Source organism: Lemur catta, chromosome 2, assembly GCF_020740605.2.
Source record: "Lemur catta isolate mLemCat1 chromosome 2, mLemCat1.pri, whole genome shotgun sequence".
NCBI lineage: Eukaryota > Metazoa > Chordata > Mammalia > Primates > Lemuridae > Lemur > Lemur catta.
Window position 1 is genome coordinate 26323983 of NC_059129.1, and position 22374 is coordinate 26346356.

Genomic DNA, 22374 nt, shown 5'->3' on the forward strand with positions numbered 1-22374 from the left:
GAAGGGGTCAAAACTCTCAGACTTTAACCCTCCAAAGTCAAAACCTTTGACTTTAGAAATTCAAGACGTGGTTTCAGGGACTCACAGGCTGCACTGTGCACACGCAACAATACACACAAGTCACCTGCCTCCCCATCCACACGTACATAGTAACATCAAGCATCGTCCTCATCAAAAGCCACTTGGGGTACCTGATTCTGGGGTACATCAGACACATTGTCCCGAATACATACCTCCCAGACACCCCCTGACTCGTACACACACGTACAGAGAGGCAGACACACAAAGACGCCCATGGACACACTCACACGGACGAAAACCACCTTGCGCTGCCTCGCCCGCGTCCGCACACGTCCTGGCGCCCCCGCGTGTTACTTTTCGGGATCGCAGTCTCCGCCGCTCCAGAGCTCGGCTCCCGGGGGGCGGTGCCCAGGCTCTCTCCACCTTCTCCCCCCACCACGCGTTGCCCACCCAGAAATGGGGAGAGCGAGGCGCGCGGCTGGCAGTTAGATGCCTGGATCCTGGGGCTGAAGGAAGCTGGTCCTGGATGCCAAGAGGAACTTGGGAGAAGAACCCACAGAATGTGGGTGGCAGCCGACTCCAGGGTCCGGGGGAAAGCGAGGGCCGGGGCTAGTCAGGGCGCCGCGCTGCTGCTCGCATCGGTTCTGAGCAGCCGCTTCTTCCCTTGCTCGGCAGGGGTGGGGGTGGAGGTGCACAATGGCCAACAGCCCTCTCCAGCACCCCCCCCCCAGGAAGTCATTAGCCCCATTGCCACAGGGCTTAGAGATCCTCTCTAATACAGGCTGCTGGGGAAAAGGGGAAGATAATGTGTCTCACCCCTCCCCACTGAGAAAAAGTGAAACTAACACAAAGGGTGGGCAAAGGTCCATTTTATTGCCTTACAGCCACGGTGGCAGTGACAAGGAGGGTGGCAGCATGGCCGGGCACAGGAGGCAGCCAAGACAGAGCAGCACAGCAGAATAACCGCAGCTGGGGAAAGTGGTCAAGCAGTAGCTGTCCCCTTTGCCCACCTTCCCCATCCTGGGCCCTCCTCTGCCCACAGCTTGGATTCCATCCCCAGCAGACCCTGGCTGTCAATATTTTCCTAGCAATTGTCCCTTGTCCAGTGAAAAGTTCAAGCTAACAGCATTACACAGAGTGAGGTTCTGGGGCATGCTCTGGGCTTGGGCCACCTGGGTTCTCTCCCTGGGAGATTCCCAGCTACTGTGAGTGACTTAGAAGTCACTTTGATCTTTCTGAGCCTGTTCCCTCCCTCTGCCTTGGATGTGGGGATCTGGTGTTGGAGAAAGCGCTGTGCAAATGCAGCTGTTACTACTTGCATTTAAATAGAAGGCTCTTAAAGTCCAAAAAGCATAAATGATCCAGAAGACGGGAGCGGTGTCCAGAAATACTGGGAGGTAGGGTTCCAGTCGCACTAGAAGGCAGCCTGGTTGGAACCAGGAGACAGCCCCCATGCCAGGCTGAGGGACCGGCCCTCCACTGCACCAAACTCCCCAGCCAGAGCCCCACGGTGAGTTGGGGGCCTGGGGGAGGAGCCCTTCGAAACAGCAAGGGCATGCAAAGTTGGAGGAAATCCCAGTTAGAGGGGCAGACTCAGGACAGTGCCTCACCAAGGTAAACAGTGAGCCAAATGGGGGAGGATTATAAACACATTTGCTTTATGGGGTCTGTCTCCACATTGCACACTGGGCCAGCGATGAGGAGGTCACAGGGAAGGGGGACAGAGGGGCAGGAAAATGGGCACTGAGGAGCTGAGTCAGGGAGCTCCAGGGAGGAGGAGGAGGAGAAGGGTACAGAGAGAAGCGGGGAGAGGACACTGATCTGGAGGCCCCAGAGGCTGAGGGGACAGCGAGAAGAGCGCAAGGCCGGCTCTGAGGGCTTTAGAAAGGGCGGGAGAAAGGAAAGAAACACGGATCGCGGGGCCGCGCTCTGGGCCAGGGCTGGGCACACACTTCTGGTCGCTTCCACCCACAAGTGGGCAGGAAGGGCAGGGTTCACTCTAGGCCGGGGCAATGACAAGGTAGGACTCGGCAGCCTGCGAACAGAACTGTTCTTTGAAAGCGGAGAGGGTGGATAACAGCAGCTCGGGGGGCTCCCCCAAATCCAGCGTTTCAGGTCAGGGCGTTTGGGGACACTAGAGGCAAGATGGCAGAGGTGAGGAGAAAAGGCAAGGTGGGGGATCCGCAGGGGTAGGGGTAGGAATCTGAGGCGACTTCCAAGGGGGCGGAGCTTCGAAGTGGCAGGGGCGGGGCTGACTGAGGATCAGCGCGAGAGGGCGGGTGTAAAGTGCTGCCTCTCTCCGCTCTGAGGCCTCAGATGTCGGCCTCCAGCAGGTACTGTTCTGTGTAACCCTTGACCAGCTCTAGCCCCAGGCCGACCTGGCAGAAGTCAGCCAGCTGTGACCACAGCTGGGGCGCCAGGAAGAGCTGGCACATGACGTTGAGGCCGGCGAGGCGCGGGGCCTGGCGCTGCAGGTGCCACAGCAGCTGGCTCTGCACCTGCGCGCCGTCGCTGCCGAAGGCGTCGATGTTGAGGTAGCGCCAAGTGCCGTCGCCGCCATGCGGGATGGGGAAGGGGCGCGTGCACAGCGTGAGCACGCGCGGGCGCGCGCGGCTGTCCACGCGCCACTCCAGGCCCTTGGACGCCAGCAGGCGCAGGTTGCTCTCACTTGGCTGATAGGGCTGCCAGTCCTGAATGATGGTCCCACCCGGAAGCACGTCGCGCTGCACGGAGGGCGACAGCAAGAGGCGTGCCACGTCGCCGCCTGCCTCGGACACATCCTCGGTGGGCAGTGGCGAGAAGGTGCCAGAGGTCCGCAGCGCTGCCAGCCGCGCGCCCAGCCCAGCCAGTAGCGCGGAGGCGTTGAATCGGACCAAAAGTATGCCCTGCGGGGGGCACGAGTGAGCGCGGGGCGAGCGCGGGAGGGCTGGCCCCTCGGGAGGACCGACAATAAGGGGCCGGGGCCCAGTGGGGTACGAAAAAGTCTGGGTTTCGAGCTCAGCAGGGAGGCACCAAGGACAAGGACTCCGAATATCTGGATCCCCAAGGAGAGGTGGGATCAGCGTGGAGTAGCCAGGGAAGGGGTGTGGGTCCCTGGGTCTCCGGGGCAGTGAAAGCGAGGGAGAGGGAAGACAATGGCTCAGATTAGGATACTCGGGTCCCCGAAGAGAGGCAGGATGGTAGGAGAGGCAGGATTACAGAAGTTGGGATATAAGGACTAAGGGAGGGTTTCAGGCTGAAAGTCGGGAGTGACTTTCCCTGGGCAAAAGGGTCTGGGTAATGACTGGGAGGGCAAGGCTCATGGGCTGCCGCCCGTATATGCCCCGTCAGAGAGGCCTAGCCCTCCGAACTACCTTGACCTTCTCACCTGCTTGGTGATCAGGCGGTATTTCTTCAGCTCCCGGGGGCCCAGCTGGTCGTCCCGGGTGAGCCGTGCCACCTTGACCCCCGGGTGCTGTCTCTTGACCAGCTGCGAGCAGAAGCGCTGCAGCAGCCCGGCCACTCCCTTGCCGCGCTCCCAGGGCGCCACGCGCAGCCCCTCCACCAGCGCCGTCTGCCCCGCGTCGATCACGTTCACCGACTCCAGAGCGATCTGCGGACCGAGGCCGTTAGGAGGCCCGCTCCCCGCTTCCGCCCCTGCCAGGGCTGCCGGCTCACGGGGCTCGCCTCTTCCCACACGCTGAGCGCTCCGTCGTCACCGCCTGGGCGCCAGGCCAGGCCTGCGGCGGCCCCGGGAACTCTCCTCAGCACTTGGGGCTCGGATTTCAGAGCCGGCAAAACAGTCATTCGCCGGGGCCTCTTCCACCTCTTGAGATGCTCCAGCTCCTCGTGCAACAGTCCCTGACCGCTCGCCACGCCCCTTTCCTTGGCCCCACCCCCAGAACATTGCCACGCCTCCTGGCACCTACCGCTGCGCTACCTCTTAGTTCCTCCCCAGCCACACGCTGCGCTCGCCCCGCTCCTGGCTTCCAGACCCTCTTGGTGCGAGTTCCCAGGTCCGGGTCCCAGTCTAGCTGCTGCCACCTCTAGCCTACCCCCTCTTGCCTACTCCCCTCTTTTTGTGCTCTTGCCCCCAGAAACTCCTCGAATGGATCCTCAGACTTCGAAGCTCTCACCAGTTCCTCCAGGTCCTCCGCGTCCGCAGTCACCCACCTCACCCTCACTGACCTGGCCCCCTGGATCTGTACGCCCACACTGTGGTCCCAAAGCAGACTCTATTTCCTCAGCAGCCGGACCCTTGCCTGGGGAAAGGCCCGCCCCCTCGGCTCCCTAAGATCCACGCACCTGAACTTGGCTTTCCCCTTTTCACCTGGGCCCGCCCCCGGCTCACCACTCCTCCGTTGCGCTTGGCCAGCACCACTGTGCGGTCGGGATCCTGGAGCCAGCTGTGGTAGCGGCTGGGAAGGTAGTCGAGGCCACCGTAGATGCCCCCCGAAATGGCCAGCACCTCCTCAAACTCCCGTTCTGTGGCCACCACGAAGTCCAATGGCTCGGCCTCAGCCTCAGGCCCTGATTCAGACCTGGGCTTGCCCCCTAAGGACTCGCCCTTGACCTCAGGCCCTGAGTCGACCCGCAGAGGCTCGGCCTCAGCCTCAAGCCCTCTGGACTTGGCCCCTGCCTCTCCTGGCCGGGTCTCGGAGCTCGGCTCTGCATCTCGTGCAGCCTCCGTTTCTGGCTTAGGGACCTCTGCGGTGGCTGCGCCACAGCCTGCATCCAGCTTCATTACCCTGCAGAAAAGAGAGAACCCAGCAGCTGGATCAGAGCCCTTTTTTCGCACATCTGGCTCCCTACACACAGGCAGTGCCAACAACCCCTCCCTGCACAAACACCCTTTCTTTTCGGCTCTTCACACAGACCCTGGGAGTAGAGGGCTCCTAGCTCCACCCTCTTCCCACCAGCTCCCAGAAATCCCAACCTGCCTGCTCTACCTCCACCAGTCACAAACTCAGGTGCCCCAGTGAGCTCCCCAGGGACCAGTCCCAGATCTCCTCCAGGCCCAGCCAGCAACCAGCGCCCAAAGGACAGAAGGCCCTTGGGGTGGTAAAAAATTGAGGAAAACTCCTTCAAGGGCCCCATCACCTCTCTAAGATCTCTGCATGGACAACATGAGAAGAAAACTCCCACTTCCCACCATCACCACTCTGCCTACAGGAGGGTTCCCCAGGGAAGAGCAGGCAATTCAACACCCTTCCCCACTCCCTGCTTTCCTGCCACTGCCGGGTATCAATGCGGGGCAAAGGGAGTAAAATGTAGACCCCAAATCTCCTCAAATTGCTGCCTCAGTTTCCCCCAACTTCCTGACATACATATGCAAATATAAGCAAAGGGAGTGAGCAGACGGACAGCTCCATTAGAAAATGTCAAACTATTCCCAGGCCAATCCAAACCCCCTTTTCTTCCTCTTGCTGGAGTTTATTTCCTGCCTTCCCCACAGGGAAATTTGGGTTCCACTCCAGGATAATTTTGAAAAGGGCTCATTGGAGCTCCAGCAAACCCAAAGAGAAAAACCTCTAAACAAGTCCTGAAAACTCCTATTTCCAGATCTGTCTCTGCCAGACCAACCAAATGAACCAATCACAGCCCATTCCTCTCGATTTCAGTCAATTCAATGCTCATCTCAGATAACCTACATTAAGCCTCATTAACGAACATCCCAGGGGCACACAGACCAACTACTCTGTGAAGGGTCATACTGGGCTTGGCTGAAGGTTTTTTTTTTTTTTTTGGTTTGTTTGTTTCTTTCATTTTGTTTCACAAAAACATGACTTAGGTTTGGAGGAAGGTTGATCAGCAGTGGCACCAAGGGGTGGTTTGGGAATGGTTTCAGCTTCCATGCCATAATCATAGCTTACATAAATACAGCATACCTGCTATACGAACAAAGCTTCAAAATGAGAGTTCCATCTCCCTCTTTCTTTTCTGACTCTTTCTAATCTGATTGCAACACCTAAGGCTCTCCCAGCTAAATCCAGGTGAGATATAACAGCAGAGGGGAGGGAAAGCCAGGCTCAGAGTATTTTAAAACCCCTCCTGGGGCCATTAGACACCATCAGGTTCAACCCATTCCTTTCAGAGTAAGGAAACTGAGGCTCTGAGAGGTTAAAAACCTTCCCCAAGGTGACTCAGCTTGGACACAGCCAGGCTAAAAGTTGTTTTCTGGCTCCCAGGCCAGTGGGGAAGACCTCTTTTTGATGTAACTGGATCTCCAAATCCAGCCTGTATGTAGAGCAAGGGGAGGACTTACTGGGTCCTTAATGGGAGTCAAACGTCCTAGGTGGGCTAAGATGACACAGGACCAGAGATGGGACTGCTAGGGAACCCCCACTACAGGGCCCACACTGTCAGCAATCCCTATGCCAACACTCAGACCTACACAGACCCCAACCCTCAGTCCAGCCCAAGCACCAGACCCCTTGGAGCAGGTCCTGAGGATGAGGGGTCTCAGAGATAAGCAGGTTAGCTCCTGGCTCCCATTGCATCTCCAGGCGACCTGAACCAGCTGTTCATGGGTCCTGGGAAAATACAAGCTGGTGGTTCAGTGGTGAGTCTAGCAATACTCCACTGCCCGCAAAGGGGATGGACAAAGTGTGAGCAACCTGTAGACTGGAACCAATTCAAGCCATTAGGCTCCAGTTTCTCTCTCTTGCTTTCAGAATGGGGAGACTACTTCCAAATAGTATTTCTACATCTCAGATAAGGTTGTTTGTGGATGGAGGATGGGGAGTAGGGGTGTGGGGAGGATTAGGGAGTTCCCAGGGTCACAGGGAAGAAGGAAGAATTTTCCAGTTCATCCCCCATCTCTTCTTCCTAGGCACTCCCTCTAACCCTGTTCCTTTTGGGGGGGGTCACAAACAAAGCTGCCAAGGTCCTTAAGCCTTGGGGGAGGTGAGTGGTGGGAACAAAGTAGATTGGGGTTCCAGGCCAACCGAAGCTGTGGGCTGGCCCCCAACCCTCGCTCCACACTGTGGCCATTTCCTACCCTCCAGTACAGCACCCTCCAGCTTTGCTCCGTGGAACTATAACTCCCACAAGGTGTCTAGGCAGAGGTAGAGGCAGCCGGAGGCGCCGGGGCACTGTGGGAGATGTAGTTCAGGCATCTTATGGACTAAGCTCCAGCAAGAGGGACAGTATATACCCGCATCCTTGGGGCCATTCTTTTAATCTCATAAATATGAATGATCACTCTGGGGAGGGGGTCATCAGAGGCATAGCTGGGCATGCTGGGAGCCCGCCACCCCCACCCTGCTCCCACCGCACCCCACACACCTGAAATATTGACACCCTTGAGGCCGGAGGCTTCTCTGAACCGGGGGAGGGAGGAGAGGGAGGAGAGGGAGGGAAGGGAGCAGGGACGCGGAGAGGCGGAGACAAAGAAGGCAGCTACACAAAGCGCCCGAAGATGAGAGCGAAAGGGACAGGAACGGAGGCGGAAAGGAGACAAAGGCGACAGAAAGATGCGGGGCTGCAGGAGATGACAGAGGGGAGCGGGTGGAGGCACAGACACCGAATCACAGACATGACACCTCGTGACTCCGGGCCCAGCAGATGCCAAAAAAATCCTACAGCGCACCCCTCCCCAGGGGGACCATAAATAGAAAGCAGCATGACACACCCCCTTTTCCTGGTGGGGCGAGAAAGGGGGTCACGGGGAGGAGAAAGTCAGAAAAGAGGCTGGAAGAGAACACCTCCAAAACAGCAACAGGGGAGACGAGACCAAGTGGGGCGGGCTGGGAGGCCCCGGGAGCAGAGGCAGGGACGGAGGAAGATGGCCCAGCGATCGGGGAAGGCGGGTGGTCCAGAGGGCCACACAGTGGAGAGAGGGGCTTTACTGGAGGGTCTTTCCTGGTGAGGGTCTTCCCTCCGCCCCATTCCTGCAGTGGGGGCTTGGGAGGCAGCAGGCGGGTGGAGATTCCGAAGACAGCTGTCTACTTGGCAAGGGTGCCCCGGGGCACCGGACCCTAGGGACAGGTGCGAGCTAAATGGCGACAGAGGTGGAGGGGAGAGATGACAGGAAAGCGTCTCTGGACACCTGGGGTGAAGTCTCCGTCTCAGTTATCTAGGTCAAGGGACACGAAGGGTCGGGCAGCAGGGGGCGCAGCCGCTCTCTCCCCCGGGGGGCGGCGGTCTCCTGCTGCCCCCATTGCACCGCGGAGGAGCATGCCAGCCCCTCGCCCCTGGGCCCTGCGGGGCTCCCTACCCCTACCTCGCCGGAGCCGGAGCCGGAGCCAGAGCCAGGCCGGGATGCTGAGAGGCGGAGCCGGCGCAGACAGCCAGCCGTGCCGAGATGAGAGTCCCTTTGGAGCCCTGAGTGTCAAAGGAGGATGACGCGCGGGGCCCGGGCCGCGCCGTCGGGTCCCGACTCGGACTTCGATCTCCAGCCTGGGGCCAGCGTCGCAGCTCAGTTCGCTACCCGGGCCCGGGTGCCCAGTGGATTCCGGGCCGGGCAGCGCTTGCGATTCCCGCGGCGTCGCTCCAGTGCGGCCCCGGCGGCGGCTCCGAGGGGCGGAGACCCCAGCGACGCGGGGGAAACCCGGGACGGATTCGGAGCGGACTCGAGTCCGGCTGGGGACTGCCTGCGAGGGTGGGGGGTGCTCCAGGCAGGGGGGGTGCCCTAGGCAGGGGGGTGCCCCAGGCTGCGCGGCCCTGCTGGCGGGAGCAGCTGAGTGGCCTCGAGTCGTGCCAGCTAGACTGCTGCGCTTGTCCGGCTGGGGAGCGGGACTGGGAGTGGGGGTGTCTCGAGTTTTGGTGGAGGGAGGGGGGTTGCCGGTTTAGTTATCGCGCCACCCTCCCCAGCACCTCTCTTTTCGTTCCGGGAGTCCCCACTACCCCGAAGTCCCTCTACTCCAGGGGCCACACCCTCAACGGAATCCCCTCTCTTCGATTCCTACCGCTAGAGAAGTAAGAGCCTCTGGAAATGGGACTCGGAGGCCCAGGACTGCGTCTGAGAAACTGACAGAGGAAATCGGAAACCTGAGAAGTCTGGCGACTGGAAGAGACACCAAGAGACAGAAGCTGAGAGGCTGAAAGGAGCGGAGCTGGGCCAAGACGTCTCAGTCTTCCCAACACTGCGTGGGGTCCCTGAGCAGCCTCGTCTCCCGAGTGCCAGGGCCCCTCAGCCTACAATCACCTGCTGTTATGTCCCTGGCTGGCAGGTATCCAGGCCTCCGCGGGGCAGCACGGGGGAAAGACTTCCAAGTACACCGTGTGTACCTGAGCACATGCACACACTAGGCTCTGCACCCCTGCTAACCCAAGTGGGTGGGAGGAAGAGGGAAGCACGCACCTGGGACCCCAGCGGGTACAGCGCTGCCCCTGACCCTAATAAGCTGGTGCAGGGCTCCCTGCCCCACCCATAAAGTAAAATAAGAACACCTGCAGATCTACACTGTAAGGAGCAGGGAAAGTGATGCACAAAGCCCTTTAGTAACTGCAAAGTGCTCTCAGATGCAGGGAATGTTAAGGTCTCCTGAGGTCTGCTGGACCTCCTCTCTCCAGGGGCGACCCAACTCTCATGCTCGCCCCCACCAGCCCCCAAGTTCATCGCTCACCTATCTTATTTCATTTTTGTGCTTTCCAGGGTGGTAACTCCATGCATAACCTGGTAAACTGATCCCACTGGATGTGCTAATGGAATAAGATGGGGGATCATCTTCTTGGACTCTCACACACACAGCCACACCAAAGATTAAAGGGATGAGAATCAGGAAACGGAATTCCAGGCCCGGGTAGGCCAAAAAGTAACTGACAAGTCATTCAACCTTTTTTTTTTTTTAATAGGACTTCCCATCTCTAATATCTGAAAGTGGTAACACGCTGCGCATCTCACAAAACTGCAGTTAAGGTGGTATATGTTTCATTGTGGGAAAGCATTTCAAAAAGTTAAAGATTTCAAGGAAAAAGTCACTAGTGGCCAAAGGGAGACGCAATCATATGCTAGTCCCGCCCCTTTCACTAGAAGCCCCACCTCCTGCCACCAGAAACTCTTTGATTGGTCAAACACTCACTCATTGCCAGTCCCTGTAGCCAATCAAAATGGAAGGTTTCCCAAAGTTCCCATCCTCCTCATGTCCAAGCCACTCAGAAGCAAGATGTCAGTGTAAGTCCCACCTCCAGGCGGCTCACTGGGCCAATCGCAAGCCACCTTGTTCCAATCTCTTATTCTCAGAAATCTAGGATAGCCCGCATCCCTCCCACCAAGATTCCGCGGGAGGCTAGGGGATGGGGCCAGTGGCGGTGAGGCGTTAAAAGGTGGCTTTAACTTCTTGGCTGCCCCTCCCAGCAAGAGAGAACAAGTGGTTTCAGCATCCTAAGTACTGGGAGGATGCAGGGAGGCGGGCCACTGTGCTGTGACATTAGCCAAGGCCACGGGGCGGGGGGCGGGGCGGGGTGGGGCTGAGGGGAGACATGTGGCCGTGGGGTTGGGGGGAGAGACAGTGGCCAAGTGGAGAGCCCCAGCTCGGCAGTCCTGGGTTTCAGGGCCACCTGTACCCACTACTGGCGGTGACGCGATGTGAACCACATCCCGACAACACTGTAGGGTCGGTGGGATTATTTATTTGGTCACTCACAGATGAGGAAAGTCATTCTGAGAGGTGATGGGCTAGCTCCCACAGCTGGCACGGGGTCCTAGCACTGCAAACTCAGATCCCACTGCTCACTCACCCCTCAGAGGGCAAATGAGACAAACCATGTGAAAGTACTTTGCAAATTATAAAGCACCAAGCCAGTGTCAGTGCTACCAATAATGTCCTTTCCTTGCTCTAAATTTCGTGAATGCCCTCTGGTACACTCACCTTTGGGTCCCCACGTGTTGATGATGGATTGTTCATTTGGGCCTTTTATTTGGGAAAGTCTGTTATTTGTACCCTCTCTGGGCCAGGTATGCTTTACTGGTATAGCTGGTCCCTGTCATTTCGGTTGGGACCACCCTCTCCTAGGATGCCCTCCCGGGCCTCCACTTCCTCTCCCACTGCCCACCTACAATGAGCCACCTCAAACCTTCATCCCCACAGTCCCAAAGATCTCTGCATCCCAGGTGACCAGATTTTTGGATTTGAGTGTTTTCCTCTCCAACTCCTGTTCTCCGTCCCCAGCTGTGAGAGCATGACTGAGCTTTCTGCCATCCCCTTTATCAATCCTCCTCCAGTGACCTGTCTATCTGGGCAATTCCCAAATCTATGAATCAAGTCTTGACTTTCCAGGTTGTCTCCAGCTATCTGTGGATGAGAGCAGTGAAATAAAAGATGTGAAAGCTCTACAGGAACTGAGCTGGATGCCTCATGAGTTACAACCTTCACAACCAGCTCATTCTGCAGATACGACCAAATATCAAAGGGTTAAATAAATTGGCCCAAAGTCACAGAGCCAGTGATTGCCTAATAGGCTTACTCAGAACTATAGCACTTAAAAGAATCATTCAGATCATCCCAGAAGGCCTGGTGCCACAGATGCCACACACTCACTGGGGGGTCATGAAATCATGGTTTCCTCATCTGCGAAGAGCACATAGCACCTAACTTCCAGTAAGGACTGCATAAGATAATGTGGGTCAAGTGCTTGGCATAGCATTTCTGGCACAGAAATTCAGTTAATGGTAGGTATTATTGTCAGGCCAAGTGGAGCAGTAATTCTCAAGTGGGGTGCATTACCGTTTGTACATTGGAATTCAGGTATACCTGAAGCTTCTCGTTTATTCTGCAGTCAGGATGGTCAGAACTCTAGGAACACTCATGGGACCTTCTGGAATCAGGTGAAAGAAAGATGGAAAACCATTGAGCTTGACCATGACCTCTTTTGGAACGGGAATGATGTCACAGTTATCTTTATGCATCTGGTACTTAGTTCAGTTCTTGGCAAATAGTAGGTGCTCAATGAGCATGTTGAATGAATGCCTCCAATCTATTTGTGCAGTTGGGGACAGTGACATTATTATCTCAGGTTGAGTAGAGGTAAAATCAAACTCCTGGTATCCTGACCCCAAACCAATATGCAGCCCGGCTTCACACTGTATTTCTATAGGTAAAGTGTGACTATGGGGCTGGAATATACCTGAAATTTCACATCTTCTCTCCCCAAATCAATAGGTTTCTCTCTTCAATTCACACAAACCAACACTGGCTACAATGTTTATTCATTTATTCAGCAAGCATTAGTGTCATCTTCCACAGACCTGGGTGATTGCATTTCTGCCCACAAGTAGCTCAATCTAGCCGGCCACAGAAAATACTATTTTATTGTGGAGAAAATTTAACATACAAAAAAGTAGAGAGAACACGTATTTCCAAACATCAAGTTGTACACAATAAATATATGCAATTTTTATCTGTACATTGAGATAATCAATTAATTAAATTTTTAAAAATTTAATTAAATCTTGGGATGCCCCAAGAATTCATCATCAGCTTCAACAATGATCAACTCCTGACTAATTACTGTTTCATCCATACAGCAAGCTACTTCCCACCTCTCCTGATATTTTGAAACAAATTTTAGACATCCTGTCATTTTCATTGGTAAACATCTCTGTATGTATCTCTAAAAGCTAAGAATGCTATAAAAAATATAGCCACAATATCATCATCCTGCCTAAACTAATTGATGATAATTCCTTAATATTATCAAGCATGTGTTCAAATACCTCATAAATGCCATTTTAAAGAAATTGTTTCTTTGGATCGGGATCCAAATGAGTCTAAACATTGGGATGGGTTGATGTGGGTAGCCAGCCTCCAAGAAGGCCCAACGATCCTACCTCCTGTGTTCACACCCTTGTGCTATTCCCTCCCACGTTGTACCAGGGTTGGTCTGTGTGACCAATAGCACAGGGAGATGTGAAGTTCTGTTGCTTCTAAAACGAAAGACTGCAGCTTTTGTTTAGATATCCCTCCCTGTGTCTATCTGTCTGTCTGCCTCTCTGGCTCTGGGGAAAACCACATGCCCTATCATGAGAAACTCAGCCCTGTGGAGCGACCCATCAGACAAAGAACAAGGAGGAACTGAGACCTGCCAACAACCACACCAGTGAAGTGGATCCCTCAACCCGAGTTGAGCCCTGAGAAATGGCAAACCCAGTCAGCAGCTTGAATGCAATCTCATAACCAAGGCCAACACCCCCAGCTAAGCCCCTCCCAATCCTTGACCTTCAGAAACTGTGTGATACTAAATGTTTGTTGTTTTAAGCTGCTAGGTTTGGGGGCAACTTGTTATGCAGTAACAGGTAAGTGATACAGTTGGCATGTATGTTAGGTTTCTTTTCATCTGGAGGTTTCCTCTCCATCTCTCTCTCTTTTTGCAACTTACCTGTCGAAGACATGAGATTGTTTATCCTGCAAATTTTCCTGCCATCTGGATTTTGCTGGTTACATCCCCTTGATGTTGTTTAACACACTCCTCTCTTCTCTGTTTGTCTTGTGGCCTGGTGATTGGATCTATCTGCTCTGTCTGAGGTGGTACCATTAGCTACACGTAGCTATGGAGCACCAGAAATGTGACTGGTACAACTGAGGAAATGAATTTTTTATTTAAGGGAATGGTTCTTCTTTTTGTATTTTTTTATTTTAGTAGATTTAGGGGGTACAAGTTGAATTCCATTATTAGGTATATGTTATACAGCGGTGAAGTCTGGGCTTTTGGTGCACCCATCACTCGAGCAGTGTACATTGTACTCCATAGGTGATTGTTCAACACTTACCTCCTCCCACTCTCCCCCCGGGTGAGTCTCCGATGTCCATTATGCCACTCTGTGTGCCCTTGTGCAGCTGTAGCTTAGCTCCCACTTATAGGCAAGAACATGCAGCATTTGTTTTTCTGTTCCTGAGTTACTTCACTTAGGATAATGGCCTCCAGTTCCATTCAAGTTGCTGCAAAACACGCTATTTCAGTCTTTCTTATTGATGAGTAGTATTCCATGGTGTGTGTATATACATATATATTAATATATATACACACACCACATTTTGTTTATCCACTCATCAGTTGAAGGGGACTTAGGCTGATTCTGTCCTTTTTTTTTTTTTTTTTTTTTTGAGACAGGGTCTCGCTCTGTCGCCTGGGCTAGAATGCAGTTGTGTCATCACAGCACACTGCAACCTCAAACTCCTGGGCTCAGGTGATCTTCCTGCCTCAGCCTTGGGACTATAGGTGTGCACCACCATGCCTGCTAATTTTTTTATTTTTTGTAGAGACAGGGTTTCACTCTTGCTCAGGCTGGTCTTGAACTCCTGGCCTCAAGCAATCCTCCTGCTTCGGTGTCCCAAAATGTTAAGATTACAGGTGTGAGCCACTGCACCAGGCCTAATTCCATATCTTTGTGATTGTGAATTGTGCTGCATAAGTTAATTTTAATTAATTCAAATTTTAAACATGGATAATTCATTCAGTTATTGGAAAACTTGAGAATTTTCGGAACAACTTTTTCTTTTTTCTTTTCTTTTTTTATTTTTTTTTGAGACAGAGTCTCACTCTGTTGCCCAGGCTAGAGTGCCGTGGCATCAGCCTAGCTCACAGCAACCTCAAACACCTGGGCTCAAGCGATCCTCCTGCCTCAGCCTCCTGAGTAGCTGGGACTACAGGCATGCACCACCATGCCCAGTCAATTTTTCTATATATATTTTTAGCTGTCCATATAATTTTTTTCTATTTTTAGTAGAGATGGGGTCTCGCTCTTGCTCAGGTTGGTCTCGAACTCCTGAGCTCAAATGATCCACTCGCCTCGGCCTCCCAGAGTGCTAGGATTATAGGCGTGAGCCACCTTGCCCAGCATAACAACTTTTTCAATTGTGAAACTCCTTTTTCAACTGTGAATTTTATGAACTGTAAATATGTATTGCTGTGGTCTGAATGCATATGCTCCCACCCCCAAATTCATGTTGAAATCTTTACTCCCAAGGTGATGGTATTTGGGAGGTGGGGCCTTTGGGAGGTGATTAAGTCACAGGGACAAAGCCCTCATGAATCAGTGCCTTTGTGGAAAAAACAACTGTTTTTCCTCTGCTGTCACACCACAACACAGAAGACTTTTGTTACAAAACTCGTGGGGGTTTTCCCACATACACCAAGCAAGCAATCAGTTCTGCTTCGGACACCAGCCGGGTCCGAAGTCCCGGGTCTTCCCAGCCGGGTCCGGGTCCTATCCAGTTCAATTCGGACACTATCTACCTGGAGATAGCCTCAGACCCCACAGGTTGAGGGCCCAGTCCCACAAGACTGCCCCCTGCTTTCAATGCCAATTGAAAGCTCAAGGTTGTTTTACACTGTGTTTCTCAGCACCCAGCTGTAAATCAGGATCCCACTACCCCACTTGGGCTCCATTAATTTGCTAGAGCGGCTCACAGAACTCGGGGAAACACATATATTTACCAGTTTATCATAAAGGATATTGCAAAGGATACAGATGAAGAGATGCGTAAGGCAAAGCACATGGCAAAGGCCTCGAAGCTTCCATGCCCTCCTCGGGTGCAGCACCCTCCAGGCACCTCCACGTGTTCAGCTGTCCGGAGGCTCTCCGAACCCAGTCCTCTTGGCCCTTTTATAGAGATATCATGGGATAGGCATGACTGAAGCATGGGCAGCCGTGTCGAAATATGATTAGACAAAAAGGGTACGATCTGGCTGGGTGCGGTGGCTCACGCCTATAATCCTAGCCCTCTGGGAGGCTGAGGCGGGTGGATTGCTTGAGGTCGAGAGTTTGAGACCAGCCTGAGCGAGACCCCGTCTCTACTAAAAATAGAAATAGAAAAATTATCTGGACAACTAAAAATATATATAGAAAAAATTAACCGGGCATGGTGGCGCATGCCTGTAGTCCCAGCTACTCAGGAGGCTGAGGCAGTAGGATCGCTTAAGCCCAGGAGTTTGAGGTTGCTGTGAGCAAGGCTGACGCCAGGGCACTCACTCTAGCCCAGGCAACAAAGTGAGACTCTGTCTCAAAAAAAAAAAAAAGGGTACGATCTAATACTAATGGTCCGAGTGGGAAAACCCAGCAAGGCCTGTCTGTTCAGATTCTTCTTGGCCTCTGGATGCAGCAATCCTTCCTCCCAAGTATGTGGCAGGACACCTTCTGAGATGGGGGTCTTATGACCTAAAATCAGACAAAGTAGGTCAGAGAGTTTCTTTATAGCCAGTTCCAAGACAGAAAGGCAGGGGAAGATTAGAGTATATTTTTAGTTTCTATGGCCTGCCTTGGGGAGAAAAGGGAGCAGGTGAGAGGAGGGCAGGAGAAGGGCAGGGAGAGAGAGATGCTGTTTTCTGAAGCCTGCTTCTGAGGCCTGAATCCACCCAACGTTATCACAAAAGACCGCCTTTCAGTTTTACTGCTCTGAAGCTGTTCTGAAGCTGCTTCAGGAACCAAGGACAAAAGGCCAAATATATTTGCAAGAGATACGTTTGTTGTTTTAGTCACTTAGGAAAGAACAAGGGTTATAGGAATTATAAGCCAGGAACTGTGGGTGAAAACATATATGTATATGCATATTTATATACACATTTCATAATGTCACAGTGTTCTTATAAACAAAGCCTGAGAGGGAACCTCCAGACCCCCTGTGTGTGAGGTTAGAGTGAGACAATGGCTGTCTATGAAGAAGGGGGCCCTTATCAGACACTGATTCTGCTGGTGCTTGATCTTGGACCTACAAGATTCCAGAACTGTGAGGAATAAATTTTGTTGTTTGTAAGCTACCCAGTTCATGGTATTTTGTTATGCCAGCCTTAACAAACGAAGACATGGATCAAGTATTTCCAAAGGATATTTAGCCTCTAAATTGAAATATGTTGCCAATGCAAGATATGATCTGGATTTCAAAGACTTAGTCCCCCCCAAAAGAATGTAAAATATCTCATTACTATTTTGGTATTTATTACACGTTGAAATATTTTAGATATACTGGGCTAAGTAAAGCATATTATTAGAATTAATTCCATGTGTTTCCTTTTACTTTTCAAAAAGTGGTTAGGGCCAGGCGCGGTGGCTCACGCCTGTAATCCTAGCACTCTGGGAGGCCAAGGCGGGAGGATCGCTCGAGGTCAGGAGTTTGAGACCAGCCTGAGCAAGAGCGAGACCCCGTCTCTACTAAAAATAGAAAGAAATGATCTGGACAGCTAAAAATATATTTAGAAAAATTAGCCGGGCATGGTGGCACATGCCTGTAGTCCCAGCTACTCCAGAGGCTGAGGCAGAAGGATAGCTTGAGCCCAGGAGTTTGAGGTTGCTGTGAGCTAGGCTGACGTCACAGCACTCTAGCCAGGGCAACAGAGCTAGACTCTGTCTCAAAAAAAAAAAGAAAAAGAAAGAAAGAAAGAAAAGAAAAGAAAAGAAAAGAAAGTGGTTAGTACTAGAAAAGTTTACATTATAGATGTGGCTCACATTAAATTTCTTGCTAAGAGTGAGCTTCCACTTTTTGGGAAAGATTTTCATAGACGGTGTTGCGTTCTTCCATCAGAGGCCCAAATCTGGTTGTCCTGTTGGAATCTTATCAGATACTATGGGTTGCAAAATGGTGATATTCTTATTCTTTCATTCTGTTTTTTGTTTCTTTTGTTTTTTTGAGACAGGGTCTCGCTCTGTCACCCTGGCTAGAGTGCAGCAGCACGATCCTAGCTCACTGCAACCTCAAACTCCTGGGATTAAGGGATCCTTCTGCCTCAGCCTCCGAAGTAGCTGGGACTACAGGTGGGTGCCACAACACTTGGCTAATTTTTGTCCTTTTTGTAGAGATGGGGTCTCGCTATATTGCTCGGGCTGGTCTCAAACTCCTGGCTTCAAGTGATCCTCTCTTCTTGGCCTCCCAAAGTGCTGGGATTGCAGGTGTGAGCCACTGCACCCAGGTTGAACTGAGTCTTTAAAATTCCCTTCCAAGTGATGAAGAGGAACAGGGTCCTTCAGGCAGGAGGGAACAGCCTGAACAAAACCCAGGGCTGAGAAACATCCTCCTTTGCAAGAACAAGCGGTTCTGGGTTGCCTGAACTGGGTGGGGCTGCACCACCTTGGACCTGTCCTGTAGGCAGGGGCCGGCCAGCTCCGGGAAGGTTTCAGGCAGGAGAGGGACGATTTGCCTTGTGAGTTGGGAGCGCCCTCTGGCGGCCACGTGGAGGATGGCAGGGCAAGAACAAGCCCTGAAAGGAGGTGACCGGCTGAGCTCACAAATGCTTCTTTAGTTCATGTATTTATAAATTTGATTCTTCTAGACTGCAAGGAAAATCACACAGTGTTGGGACTAGAAACTCAGTACCCTTTGGGACAGTCTAGACTCTAGTGACCCACCTGCTTTCTGCACGCCTGGCACTTGCACTTCCCTGGAGAGAAGAGCCTATGGGGAATGTTTGCTACCACGCAGTGTGGAGCATTCTTGTTCTAATTTACCCAAAGAGCACCTCTCGGTGTAGCCCCCAGGTACATGCTGTGAGACTGGTGGCGGGCACCCCTCCCCTCCCTAATGAAAAAAAGAAAAAGCCCAGGAGAAATGCCGAGAACAATGCCTGCTAGGCCCAGCTGAGTTACAAGAATAACCACACCTGGATGGTTACCATGACAAGGGTCTCGGCTCCTGGAGTCCATCACGGTTCCTGGAGTCCACCCATACCACCAGCCCCTCCTATTTCTCCACACCTGCCCTAAAACTGCAACAGAAAATTCCTTGCTCTCCCTGCCATAAATCTTTCCACCAAAGAAACCCCCACCCCCAGCCCTAAAAACATATATAAGCCCACTCAGACTTCTGGGCAGGGTGACTTCTCTGGTCCCTCTCCGTGGGACTGTGAAGCTCACCCGGGTCCCTCTCTTGGGAGTTGTTACCCCCACCCAGGAGTGCTCCAATAAAACCTCTTTACTTATCCCTTTCAACTCTGCTCATCTTTCTTTCTCTGGCGCTGCTCATTCAAAAACCTTACACATGCAAACAGTACCTTTGTGTGAATTAGAAAAAACCACTTGTTATGGGTTGAATTATGTGGCCCCAAAAGATATGTTGACATCCTAACCCACAGCACCTGTGAACATCATGTTATTTGGAAACAGAGTCTTTGCAGATGTTATCAGGTTAATGCGGCAACATTGAATTAAGGCAGGTCCTAATCCAGTGTGACCAGTGTGCTGTAAGAAGAGGGAAATTTGGGCCAGGTGCGGTGGCTTACAGCTATAATCCCAGCACGTTGGGAGCTGAGATGGGAAGATTGCTTGAGGCCAGAAAGAGAGAAATCTGGACACAGACACACCAGGAGGAATGCTACGTGTTAACAGAGGCAAAGATTAGAGTGATGTATCAGCCAGGCTCAGCCCAATGGACAGGCTGACTGCCACCTTGAGGGATTTAGTTCCAAGTTGGAATCCTGATGACAGCAGCTGCCAGGCAGTGGCTGGGTGATATGCATTTGGTTCCTACTGTCCCCCTCAGAAACCCTTCCTGACAATCCAGTTTGGCATCTCAGCCCAGCAGGATATACCCTGGTGCTGACATTGTGGCCTGGGGCCGGGAGAGACTGGTGGAAGGTGTGTGACATAGACCTGGCACTTGACTCTTTATTCTTCTCCACTTGGGCTCCAGCCCTGTAGACCAAGTCCCATCTAACACGACTGCCTGACAAGGAAGGACTAGGAAAACAGATGACAGGAGGAGATGGGGACCAGAGGACTCTCACCCTTGGCTGGGCTGGGATCCGAGCATGGACGCAGAGGAGGCCTGGGGAGGCTCAGGGGGGTGGGGGAGGCAGGGCAGGGCTCCCAACCCCTGTAGCCTCCTCCCAGCCTGTGCTGGCTTCCTGGAGAGATGGCTTTCTCAGAAGAAGGCTAACAGTATGGGGACAGGCCACAGACAACCCTGTCACAATGGACAGGAAGGATGCCAAGCCGGCATGACCAACAGGGAAGTAATGCTCATCGGCTGAAGTGGACCCTGGTGGGTGGTGGCCTGGGGGAGCCATACCTGCCACCCTCCGGGGGTGTCATTCCCAACCCTCTCTGCCCGGGACAGTCTTTCCAACCCTCGGCAGTCACAGAGCCCATTTTCCTTGCCACATCACATTCCCACTTCCCACACGGGGACACCAAGTCTCCCCTGGGGACGGAGCCTGATCTTCACCATTCTGCTTCCTGCCCTGGCCTCTCCCCACCCCAGTGGTCTTTCTACCTCAAGGACGACTCCTCCTTCCCTTTCTTCCTCTCTCAACCCTGTCCAGACCTGGACCCTTTCCTGAAAACTTACCCAACTGGCTTTGCAGGGACTGGAGCAGTTTTTATCTAATTTGAGCATTTCTCTGCCTCCTGGGCCAAGCCTGTTCCTCCAGGGAACACCCTGGCTCCTAGTCCCCCTCTCCCGCCTCGGGCTAAGCCCTCCCTATGTGCCTCACTCATGACTTGGGTTTCAGACGGAGGCCTGATGGGGGATGAAAGCCCTTCCAGCCTCCCCCAGTCCCACACCAAGGCCCCATTACTCACAGGGAGAAGAGGAGGGGCAGGGCCCTGGAGGAAGGTCCCCAGGATCTAATCCCCACAGCCCCCAGCCCTTGGGGACCAGTTCTCACTTGAAGTTGGTGCCCCTGCCCTTTAGGGAAAGAACCCAGAGAAAAACATTGGCGACACCAACACTGAAGTTTGCACCAAGCTGAGGTAGGGAGGTGCGAGAAATAGGCCTTGCACTTCAAAGGGGGCCAGAGCAGGCCACAGGGAGCACATTCCAGGTGAATGGCTGAGAAGTGACTCTCGAGCCCCTCACCCATGACAAGGATCAGAGTTTGGACATGGAGGAGAGGGTGTGGGGAAAGGCTTTCAGAGCGCTGTGAGCCGCACCCCCAAAGGGCAAGTCTTCCCACAACGAGATCAGTGACAAGATCTTGGTACATCCCAGTGTTTGGGGAAGGTGCCCACCAGAGAAATCTAGTGGCCCACTGTGGCTGGCTGGATGCCCCCACGGCAGGAAAGAAGGAAGGACAAGTGGCAGAGGTGGGGCCTGAACTCCAAGAGCACCCAGGCCAAGGAGGTTCACGGCTGGAGCTGGATTTTCCATCCCTCGCAGCCTAGAATAATGGGATTCCTGCAGAGACCTGTGTGGAGAGCATGGGCAGAAGCCCAAGGCCAGAGGATTAGGCAGAGAAAGCTCAGAAGCTGCCGAAAGGGCCTTACAGGGAAACCTGTGAGGTATCTGTGAATGTCCCCAGGAAGAAGAGAGATCAGTTTTGGCAATCTGAAGGCCCAGAGAACACCACGTTCTTGTGACAGCCTTGTTTAACTAGAACTTTCTGGCACTCTTCCCCCATCTCTGCCCCACACTCCTAGCCCAAAGTGTTAGTAACACCAGCTAGTGTGGGGGGAGTAGGGAAGAGGTCAGTCCTACCCTTGCATACTCTACCTTGCCCAACCACCACTCCTGGGCCAAGTAGGTAGCCCGCCCTTGCCAGCGAGGGGAAAATTCCTATCCTCAGATAAAGACTGCAGCGTTGATTACCACCGGAACTAAACATGCTACGCACCAACTTGATGGAGAACTTATTACCTGAGATAAGTCATGGGACTGCTCAGGTTTTCATCCAAGTACAAAGGAAAATTCTTCTACTGAATACATTTTTTCCTTTTCTTTCTTTCTCTTTTCTTTCTTTCTTTCTTTCTTTCTTTCCTTCCTTCCTTCCTTCCTTCCTTCTTCTTCTTTTCTTTCTTTCTCTTTCTTTCTTTCTTTCTTTCTTTCTTTCTTTCTTTCTTTCTTTCTTTCTTTCTTTCTTTCTTTCTTTCTTTCTTTCTTTCTTTCTTTCTTTCTTTCTTTCTTTCTTTCTTTCTTTCTTTCTCTCTTTTTTTTTTTTAGACAGTGTCTTGCTTTGTCACCCGGGCTAGGTGCAGAGGCATCATCATAGCTCACTGCTATCTCAAACTCCTAGGCTCAAGTAATGCTCCTGCCTCAGCCTCCCGAGTAGCTGGGACAACAGGTGCGTGCTACCACATCTAGTTCATTTTTCTATTTTTAGCAGACACGGGGTTTCACTCTTGCTCAAGGCTGGTCTCAAACTCCTGGCCTCAAGCAATCCTTCTGCCTCAGCCTCCCAGAGTGCTAGGATTACAGGCGTGAGCCACCTCGCCCGGCCTCTAAACCCTTAAGTCTTAGTTAATTTAATCTTTACAACTGTCCACAGTGCTGAGCTGAATGCCGGGCTTGAAGTATGTCATAACTCTGGTAAAATAAGTCCTTGGTCATTGGCTCTGTCAGCCCCAGGAACGCACAGAGCATGGGGAGGGCGTGCAGAGCGAGCTGTGCCCTTGACTGTATCTTTTCTCCACCGAGGACCTGCCCACCCTCCCTCCTGTTATGTGCCCTTGACCGAGCCCCCCTTTTGCTCACTGATTCACCCTCCACTCTAACTTCTTTTACACCTGAA

General features: G+C 52.7%; 1 protein-coding gene across 3 annotated transcripts; it reads right to left on the reverse strand.

The window, feature by feature from the left end:
- Positions 1–875: 875 nt before the first annotated feature.
- NAT16 (N-acetyltransferase 16 (putative)) lies at positions 876–8453 on the reverse strand. Of its 3 annotated transcripts, XM_045541494.1 has the most exons (5): positions 8225–8239; positions 7288–8077; positions 4352–4748; positions 3389–3613; positions 876–2906 (listed from the first exon to the last, which is right to left on the reverse strand). In XM_045541494.1, exons 3-5 carry the CDS (start codon positions 4742–4744, stop codon positions 2334–2336), a joined length of 1191 nt encoding a protein of 396 aa, XP_045397450.1. In that variant the 5' UTR covers positions 4745–4748; positions 7288–8077; positions 8225–8239; the 3' UTR covers positions 876–2333. The 3 variants fall into 3 exon arrangements, with proteins under 3 accessions (XP_045397450.1, XP_045397451.1, XP_045397449.1); XM_045541495.1 differs by lacking the exon at positions 7288–8077 and having other exon boundaries at positions 8225–8453; XM_045541493.1 differs by lacking the exon at positions 8225–8239 and having other exon boundaries at positions 7288–8211.
- Positions 8454–22374: the final 13921 nt, after the last annotated feature.

Coding starts and splice junctions, on each gene's coding strand:
- NAT16 (XM_045541495.1), bottom strand. CDS start 4,744: ATGAAGCTGGATGCAGGCTGTGGCGCAGCCACCGCAGAGGTCCCTAAG. Junction 3,614..4,351: donor CCAAGCGCAACGGAGGAGTG/GTGAGCCGGGGG, acceptor CTCGGTCCGCAG/ATCGCTCTGGAGTCGGTGAA. Junction 2,907..3,388: donor ACCGCCTGATCACCAAGCAG/GTGAGAAGGTCA, acceptor TGCCCCCCGCAG/GGCATACTTTTGGTCCGATT.